This window comes from Chanodichthys erythropterus, chromosome 12 (genome assembly GCF_024489055.1).
Source record: "Chanodichthys erythropterus isolate Z2021 chromosome 12, ASM2448905v1, whole genome shotgun sequence".
Lineage (NCBI taxonomy): Eukaryota > Metazoa > Chordata > Actinopteri > Cypriniformes > Xenocyprididae > Chanodichthys > Chanodichthys erythropterus.
The window spans coordinates 23,618,393-23,628,814 of NC_090232.1; the positions used below are offsets into that span (position 1 = coordinate 23,618,393).

General features: G+C 36.7%; 1 protein-coding gene across 1 annotated transcript; it reads right to left on the minus strand.

Annotated features, from left to right (window-relative positions):
* Positions 1 to 1,850: 1,850 nt before the first annotated feature.
* Positions 1,851 to 6,489, minus strand: LOC137032584 (uncharacterized). The gene is made up of 14 exons (XM_067404396.1): positions 6,477 to 6,489; positions 5,581 to 5,877; positions 5,426 to 5,468; positions 5,094 to 5,177; positions 4,339 to 4,537; positions 4,006 to 4,175; positions 3,824 to 3,925; positions 3,357 to 3,589; positions 3,098 to 3,276; positions 2,915 to 3,005; positions 2,630 to 2,773; positions 2,203 to 2,402; positions 1,941 to 2,058; positions 1,851 to 1,861 (listed from the first exon to the last, which is right to left on the minus strand). Exons 2-12 carry the CDS (start codon positions 5,680 to 5,682, stop codon positions 2,361 to 2,363), a joined length of 1,389 nt encoding a protein of 462 aa, XP_067260497.1. The 5' UTR covers positions 5,683 to 5,877; positions 6,477 to 6,489; the 3' UTR covers positions 1,851 to 1,861; positions 1,941 to 2,058; positions 2,203 to 2,360.
* Positions 6,490 to 10,422: the final 3,933 nt, after the last annotated feature.

Here is a 10,422-nt window from a genome sequence, read left to right on the forward strand (position 1 = left end):
AAAAATAGTGATTTATTACAGTAAATATACGAGATGAAAAATAAGAAATAAGCAATAATCAGTATAAATGATATGGTATGAAATGAAAGTGTGGCGTAATCAGTCATATGGTAAAAAGGCAAACAAAAAGCAAAACAATGTGATACAGGAGAGAAGGAACCTGGAATGGCAGCCATGAAGTCCTTTTACACTGCCCAAGCGATTACAGACACCTGCCCGGTAGCTCCTCCCTGAGAGACACAGACACAAACAGACCAAGGAGTAGACATTAAACATGTCCCTATTCAAACTCTGGAAAACAAATGTAGTATTAATGTTATCTTTACTCAATTTGACAGATTACATAAATTAAGGGTATTAAAAAATAACACTTTTCACATATTCATTACCTGCACTCCTCCTCTTCATTTTCACTGGTGTCTGGACTGCTGAAATCACTTTCATTCTCCTGTTTATCTTCCAGTTCTATAGCAGAGCCCTGAGGGCCTAAAACAGCCTTGTATTGAAGGAGCACCTCTTTCAACGTATCTGAAACTTCAGACAGTCGTCTTCTGCAGAGACAGGAAAGGCCCTTGTTTCGCTTGTCTGTAAGTGAAAAGTGAAAAACAAATCCAAATTACCATGACATACCCACTTGCTTTGTAATATTTGTTATAACTCACCAAAATTAGATGGTCAGTGTAAGTTTTTTTAACTGCTTTCTAGTAAGATACGTCTCTTGTTAGGTAAAGTTAAAGTATGGTGTCCTTATCACCATCACTTCCTTGTTTGATTGGTATGGTTACAAAGATGAAACTTGCCTTCCTCTGATGTTTTTCTTTTAAGAGTTGCCTGCAACTTCTGCAACCATGAGCAGTGCTGGGCCATCTCCTGAACAAGTATTGTCCTTTCCTCCTCCAGTCTCATTTTCAGCATGGCTTTGTTAAAAATTTTTAACTTTTCTTCGATTTGTGCTACAACAGAGATAAAGAAAATGTATAAATTACAATTTTGACTTGAGTCTTTATAAAATAAATCAGAGGCCTCAGGAAACTCAGCTTACTGCTGCCATGAACCTCCCACGGCCATGTTGGGGATGGGTTGTCTCCTGATAGCGACTGCTCTACTTCATTAACATCAATTGGCATGTCAGGCTCATGGCTGTTATAGGTCTCTATGTCTTTCAATAGCAGTCTCTTGCTCTCAGCAATTTTCCTCCGCAGGCGGTGACGGAACTTGCCACTATCTGTAAAGACATCAAGCAGAAGGTAAAAATAGTGACCAAAAATACAGTGAGCAATTATCTATAGACCATGTAATTATACCATTTTGGCGGTATAGAGCCTGCTTCCGCTGCCTCACGTTAAGGTAACGTCCCTCAATGGACTGCTCTAGGGAAGTACCTGTTGTGTCTGGAAACACAGCACAAAAACACAATAGTGTAAAGAAGGACGAGTTGGGAGGGGGTGGGTGCAAAAAAGGCTTACAGAGATAGTGGCATGCAGTATAGCAAGCAGTAGCCAGCTTAAATATCATGATCTAAATGATCGCCGCCAATGAGGAAGCACAAAGTGAAACATGTTATTGGTTCAAACTTACCACCAGCTGCCCATTCCCTCACATCAGACACCCACACTGCTTCATTGGTGCATGCCAAGCTTTCTTTAAGTTCCACTAGACTTGCAGTCTCCTCCTGAAGCCTTTGGCAAGTCTAATGCGACAGTTAAACAATACAGTTACACAAAGCTACACAATAACCACAAATTGAAACCATTTACAGAGAACACACCTTCACATATCTTGCAGACAATGCTCGATGTAGTGTTGTGTTTTTTTTTGTAGTTCCAGGCCATCGCATGGATTGTAAGCATATCCACACGTGCTGTTGAGAGTAAATGTTGAGTGAATGTCAAGCAATAAGCAATAAAAAAATTACATTAGAAGAGAAATACTACAATCACCTCCTTTTGACATGTACTTAGTCGTTAAGGCACAGCGGGAGAGGTAGCTGTTCACCTGTTCAACTTCCTCTCCTGCAGTTGACCCTGCTCCTTCTTGGTTTTTGCCACTCCATGTAATCTTGAAGTAAAAAGACATGTAAGGAATAATGTAATGTCTGCCGTTCATTATCGGATAATAAGACAAGGCGAACAGGACCCTGATGCGCAGCATAGGGACTTATTTTCCGATGATACAGTTAAACATAATAAACACTGAACATACCTCACACTTAGTGGAATGTGCTGTAGCATGCATGACACTTAGGAAAGGCCTGATTGACGTTAGCCCCTGGAGATCAGGAAGGATGTTTGCTGATTTGTGTAAATATGGCCAGTATTTACACATTACATCCATAGCGATAAACCTTGGCTTTGAACTCATCAACTCCTTGTGCAGATACATGGGGTAGGCAAAGATTTCACCTAGGGATATACAAATTGTATTAGAAATGCAAATATCCTATTATTGTACATTCTAAAGAGAGCATCATAATGGGAAACTCAACCAAGCAGTGGTATAAGCTGAACTAATAGTGATAATTGAGATGCTTCTCCATATGATTATGGTATTTAGCTTTTGTCCAAAGCGACATACAAATAACAACAATACAAAGGTACATTTAACAGCAAACAATTTATTATTATCTCACCTCTAAACATATTAAGAGCTTTAAGGAGGAAACCATGCCGACACACCGAACCTCCATGCCCTCTTCGTCCAACTTGAAGGTCCTCCTAGAAGTCTCCTTCGCTGCTGTCCATGAGGAGCTCCCACATCTGCCTTGTCCAGGTAGCTGTGATGTGAATGAAACACACTATAAACATACTGTATATACACCTTGTATTTTGAAGTTGAGGGCAGTTTTTCACCAATGCAAAGAAAATCTGGGCTGTAAAAGCATAGTAATTTAATTAACAAATAATTTGAAACCTGCCTGTTTCACAGCTTTATGCAAGACATCAACAAATGCAGACACAGATGTGTCTTCTGCAATAAATGCCCCTTCAAAAAACGAAGAGTCGGAGCTGAGGAAGAAACGAAACAGAACATTTATCCATGCTGAATACTGAATACAAAACAATCCAGATCAATCTATACTGGAAGAAAAAAATATCACCTTCCGTTTCGGAGAAACCGGTATAGCTTCCTGTTGCCATCCACAGAGATTGCCAGCATGTCTGGGGTGCAAGCGGGGCAGGTGAAAGGTGCACCACAGGACAAGTTATCTTCCTCAAAAGCACAATAAGAAAACTCCAGGAAGCTGCGCTGCAGCGTGTCCCCGCAAACTGGTCCTGACTGAAAGATGCATTATATTAAATGTTACTTTGGAGATGTCTACATATGGTAAACAATTCTATAATATGGTGAACACTTACCCGCCCACCACACCTTGTACGATGCTCCAGCAGCTTTGCAAAAGCTTGTCTGGACAGTGCCGGCGCGATGACTTTCAGTTCTCGAACATTGCTGAAAAGATTGAGGGAATACAAAGTAGAAGAGCTGGTGGAAGCTGGCCAGTATCCACTGTTTACGAGGTCCATGAACTCTGGAGCCCACTGCTGCTGGCAGGTTTGGCATGCAAACAATGGCTGGTGCATGTCATAACGCCCTTGGGTTATAAGAAAACAAACCTGAGCTTTTAGAAACAATCAGCTGGCACACTTTAAGACACTTAGGCTACATCTTGAGTAGAATCACACCAACATAGTTCAAATAAGTATATTTTTGTTGGTTTATCATAATGACAAGATATATTCTGTAATTTTTTAGTACTGTTATTTTACTGTTATTGCAAAGCAAAGCCAAAAAAAGGGAAAAGATTAGTCTTCTATTCAGAGTTTACCATTGATGGAAATTAAAATGACCGCTTTGCCAGGTGACACAGTTATGCTGGGGACTTCACAGGGACATTTTTGAGTCACTCTCACCGCTGGCAAAATACAAGCTAGCAAAGGAAAGATAAACACAAAATTAGCCTACTAGATTTATTAGACAAGAGTACAAAAGAGTTTTGCAATTACCTACCTTGGTCGTGTGAGCTGTATCCTCCCTCCCCTCTCACAAAATATGTGGATGGGGGAATAGCTTTAAAAAAGCCCTCAATGACTGACTCCCTATCGTGGAGTGGCCATCTCCTGTGATTCTTGATATCGCAGGTTTCACAGAACCACTGATCTGGTAGACACTCTCTGCATCTAGGAACAAAATCAATGAACCAATTTAGTCATTTAAATCAACTCTTTGAAACAGCCCTGATTCCACCATAAACATGCAGTTTATCAGAAATATGAAGACATCAATTAGTGATGGCACTCTTAAAGCCTACAAAGTATGAAAAGAACATTAATGAGATCTCACCTAACAACCGCAGGCTTGCTGCAATGGCTACAATATGGTTGGCCAACATCCTGAGTTTGGATGAGGCATTTAAGGTGGAATGGCCTTGCCTCCTTCCATTTTTGTGAGGCTTGCTGCTGCCTGAAAGTCCATGATGATGATGCCCTCTGGATTTCAGGGGAGTCAGACATCATAGCAGAGAGGCTCTCCATGTTTTTTTCTGCAAAGACAAATATTAATTTAATTAATTTAATTGACAAAGGACCATTTCTATGCAGATCTATGATTTCATAATAATGGGTAAATATCTTTCCAATGCTTTCAGTAACATAAATTTCAGAACTTTTCCAAATCAACTTACCCACAGTCTAGGGCAAAATTCAGCATTCTTTGAAACATGGATCAGGTAAATTGTATCAACGTTAAAAAATTTAGACGAAATTGAAACTAATACAAAAAAGAGGTTCAATAATAGGACTCATTGTGGACACAATTCGTGGCTTTGCTGATTTATAAGCAGCTGATGTGGGTACAACTGACCCTTCACTAAGCCATGCCCGAAAACCGCCACAGGCCAATCGTGGCTTAGCAGCCCCTAACTAGGCACGGAAGGTCTGGCGAGCTTTCGAGTTTTTACATTTTTTGCCAGGATTTTACATGAATGGCAATCTAGTCTCCAATGATACAGGCGTTCCGGTATTTGTGTGAACCCTGCTTTCAGATCTCCTTCAGAAAATTACCTAATAATAATTCAAATGTATTTGACCATATTTTACCAAATTCCACTTGAGGATCAAGACTGCAGGAAGCTGCAGGAAGCTCTTCAGTGAGCAGGTAGTTCCCGATCTGGTTGTGTGTAACTACAACAGCACACAGAGGAATAAGACCAAGTTATACCACCAATGCATACTTTTTTGGTTGAATCTACATTTCTATACATTTCAAATACGGGGGAAATTACATTTACAAAAAAATAAATAAATAAATAACAAGAGAACTTGGAAAAATGGTACAATTAACCTGTGGATGCAATACAATACAGTTATCAAATCAAATACTGCATAAACATATTTCAAATGGTTCAACTTCATTATAATGAGCTCATTACCTGGATACAAGTACATGTTACTTGTATGCTCCTCAGATTCTTTCTGGGGGTTGAAGTGAAAATCATGATTAGGCTGTTAATTTATTTTTAACAAAAAAAAAAAAAAAAACTTTAACAGTTGCATCCAAAAATTCAACACCTAAAAAAACACCTACCCTGGCTTCAGTCAGAACATGTTCTAAGCTCATTTCAAGAGCCATCCGTCTCCCCTCCATGTAACTGCCATCTTGACAGTCGGTGACCCGTGTAGTGGTCATCACAGAAACGGAGAGAGGGGCAGACAGAAAAAGAAGGACAGACACTGAGATGGACAGAGGGGCAGACAGAGATAAGAGAGACAGACAGAAATGAGAGACAGACTGAAAGACAAACAGTGTCCAGATAGGTCGGCGCTTAAAAGGGCCTTTGGTTGTGGTGATCTACTGGTGATCTAGCAGGTAGGTTGGTAGAATCTAAAAAACAAAAACAACACTTGCTTAGGGGAAGGGAGTTAATGGGACAGAGACAATGAATTTACTTAACAATGGAGGAAAATATACATTTTTGTGACTGGTTCAGCTAAATATAACTTTTTTTTGAGCACTGAAGATCTCAAAAGCTAAAATGGACGCAGTTCTGTTCACTCGGAGTCTGGAGGACAAATATCAATCCACTGAAAGAAGTCCGGATAATTAAACAGAAGTTTACGTTGCAGGATTACAACCGTGAAAAACTGAACGGACTATTTTCTATAGCGGAAGCAAAATCGTATTTAAATCAATAAACTAAACTCCTTTTTAAAAACAATATTTTGTGTCAAATGATTGATTTATTATAAGTAGTCATGTAATAGGATCATGTAGAGAGATGCGGTTGTTATAGTGAATACAACCCAGAGAGGATGATATCAGACAAATGGAAACACCAAAGCAATGTCACAAAAACTTAATTAGGGCATAAGGCAGTCATGACAATACCCCAGCAACATACTTGACTAATACACTTTTGCATACATATTTCATCGAATTATATAGGCTACTTGTTCATGAGGTTGCCAATAATTTTAGCCTACCTTAATCAACGACTTCAGAGAGGAAGTAATTGGGGAGAGCTCCGTCATCCGGATATTGTAAAAAAAAAAAAAAAAAAAAAAAAAAAAAAAAATTGCGAAAAAATAGATTTAATGATTAAATGAATTAAAATTATTTTTATTATTTCAACAGGGCATCAGAATAAACTCCCTGGAGCTTTGATAAAAATATATTTCGGAGCGTAATAAAACTGAGCAACGTAACTTACTGTATTGCTGGTGAGTCGTGACAAAAACACAGATTAATCACAAACGCATGTTTAGCAGAGATACCTACAGATCTTTGGGCTTTTAAATTTTTTAAAACTTTAGACTCTAAAAGACCAAAATAATATTTTTAAAATAAAGAAATGAATGAATACAATGATAACATAGAAATAAATGTTGATAGATGTCGCGTTATAGTCTTAAAAATATCAACAGCAAAGCAACCCAGCTTCGAAATAATAACCGAAAAAGACCGAAATAATAATACATAATTAATATACAGCGCCGCCACTCCCAGCACGCGCATCACGCGCTGTGCGTAGGACACCAAAAATAGCCTAATAAAAAATCAGTGATCATAGTAATTATAATGCCGATATTATTTCAGTATATATTATTAGGCACCTTTCAGGTATAACAAAACAGGCATAACAAGAGTATTTAATTGCTCTAAAGATGGTGCCCCCAAACAACTCGATAACCCATTAAGCCCAGTGGTCCGTTGGACTGCGCAATTTGCGCAGCACTTGACGAAATTTTACTTTGACAGTAGGAGGTATATAAAGGACTGGCTTTATTTTTAAAATCATAAAAGAATTATGGTTATGGCACCAAAATGGCTAGCAGCAGCATTGCACATATAGGCTATAAACCGTGATAAGATTTCGTGAATAAATGTTGATTAAACAGCTTCTCTGCTGCAGCCCGACTGGCAGAAAGAATCGTGCTATTGCACGAAAGATGCATCCAATTGAAATGCATTCGTTTAAAAAACGTGCTGTAATTACGAAAATAACTAAATAAACGTGCCCCTGCCACGAATAAATAGATTAAATTACGTGACCATATCACGAACTGCCGTGAGACTGGGTTGCTTCTTGCGCTTTCGCTCCAGTGGCGTCTGTCGTTGCTATGCAACCATGAGCCGCGCTCTCAACCGCGTCGCTTCTATTGTGAGCGCGCTTGCCTAAATTACAGTAAAAGCACTCGACTTTAAGTCACGAGCGTCGATTTAAACCACCGAAACGCGTCCGATGCTCAAACGGCATCTTGGACAAATGTGTCTCAGCTGTGTGAGCAGAAGCGCTGCAGGTGTCTGTCAAGAAACAGAAGAGTCTACAAATGCATTCATGGATTGTATTTGTTCAGTACAGTATTGTTCAGTGCAAGATTTTAATGTTATTTGAGCTAACAAAGTAAGGGAAATACACTAAATGTTAAAAACTAATAATGTATTTAACAATGAGAGATTTTTTTTTTTTTTTTTTTGGCAAAATAAAGTTGATGTATAGCTCTAGTTTTTTTTTTCTTTTTCTTTATTTCTGACCCCTCCACACCACAAGTGTTGCTGGTTTTGTTCCTAAATTACAATTTTTTTATTTCATGCATCTTGTTGGATGTGAGAAGTTGCACCAGACTATTGCAACTAATAGTAGCCTATTACATTAGTAGTATTATATTACTATATTAGTAGAATTATGTTAGTAATAGTATTATATAATTATATTACACTCTGTAACAATGAGAGAGACACTGCTGTTTACATTTAGTATGGTAAATAAGATATTTATAGTATTGGTATAAAATTATTTTAGTAGGCCTAATGAAATTTGAAGTAAATGAGAAATAATGCAAAGCAAAGTAAATTTTCTGAAATGTTGCGCTTTCTTGCGCTTGAAGGTTAATATGGCCCTCCTAGGAGGTGTCAATCACAGAAACGGCCCCGCAACAATTTGAGTTTGAGACCCCTGCTATATGAGTATTCAAGTTAATCTAGGATAATATGCTTTTAACACAACATCTAGTCAACATCAGTGCTATTGCTATAATTTGGATGGTATAGTATCATGAGCCACAAATTCAATTAAAGTCTTGTGACACTCGTGCGTTATTGCTGTTGTTGTCGAGTTTCCGCACGCCGATTGCTTTGGGCCGGGCCTAGTCAATGTCCAGGGCCGTTTTTTAGTCCCAGTCCGTCCCTGATCAAGAGCAAGGAGACGTTATGTGCATTTTGGTTTCTGCTTTTACCACAACGAAACGCTCGGCTTTTTGTGTGAAAACTACTTGTGTGCACGAACGCCAAGCTGCAGCAACAAAGATTGGCCATGATTTCAGAAACAACACATTCTAGCGGATAGATCACTTCTTATGTAACACACACCTATATATTTTTTTATCGAATGAACATATTTCCATTTGTAGTCTTGCAATAATCTATAGATTTTCGCCAAATGAGCGAAGTCTTGTTTTAATTCATGAGAAAAAAAAATCCATCTCAACGCGCCGGCGCGTTCCTCGACCTGAGGGATAAAAATGAAGCCAATTTAGTTTCATATTTATATTTAAATATTAGGCTATAGCTTATTTTTAAAAAAAATATTTAAATTTTTTTATTTAAAATTAAAAAAATAATAAAAAAATTATTAGGAGTGCAAAACTTACAACATAGGGTGAACACAAAAAACAACAACAAAACACAAAATCAACAATAAAACAGCAGTGATAGTAACAGCAATGAAAACTAATCAGAAATGACAAATAATAGTAGTAATAGTAGAAGTATTGAAACAGTAATAGCATGTATATTAATATTGAGAATATTTGTGATGCTGTCAACAGTAGTATCAGTAATGATAATAACAGTAATGACTATAATAATGATACTAAAGATGGTGATGATAAGTTGTGTTGACTTATAAGTTGTGGCAGTAATATCATAACAATCATAAATAACATTGATAATAATAACAGAAGTGGTACTAATACTGAAGATGGTGATGAAAATATTTGTGTTGACAGAAAAAGTAAAATCATTATTAATAATAATAACAACAACAACAACAACATTTGTATCAGTAATAATGGCAACACTGATAATTGTAATACTAAATATGGTAATGGTCATAATTTTGTATTGACAATACAACTGCAATAGTAACAATATAATAACATTAATAACAACCACAATAATAATAAAATAAAACAAACAAATAAATAAATCATATTAATAACAACAATAGTAATTAAAAAAATAATAATGCTAAAGATGGCAATGATGATGTTTTGTGATGACGGGACAGTGACATCAATAATAATAATAATAATAATGACAATAATAATATTAATAGTAATAATAATTATTTTTATTATTAATAGTTAGAATGAAATCATTACACATAACATACCACACCTCTCCAAGTTTCTGTGTCAGTGTGCTTTTTTTCTCTTTTTTCTCCTTCTCATTTACAGTACAATTACTATTTATATGTATGCCTAAGCTGAAGTGGTGCATTAAAAGAGGGGTGTGGTGCATTAAAATCATAATTTGGTGCATTAAAATCATGTGTGGTATATGTTAGGTGTTGGTTTGATTTAGTTATATTTTTATATTTTAGATATTTATATTATTATTCCCATTATTATTTTATTAATTTTTTAATTAAAAATAAACATTATACCATTGCCATCCTTATATCAAGCAAGACAAGCAAAACATCATCACATCATTATTTCACTATTGCTAAATGTTTGTGTAAAATAATGTCAATAATAGTTAATAATAATAATAATGAAAATACTCACAATATTACTAAAACCTTGTACAAATATGTGTAAAAATAAATGAATACATGATTGAACAGGATGAGTGTGTCAAATTTGTAATAGTTGAAGGACGTCTGATCTGGACTCTTGTGGTTCCGATATACAGTTGTAATGAGAT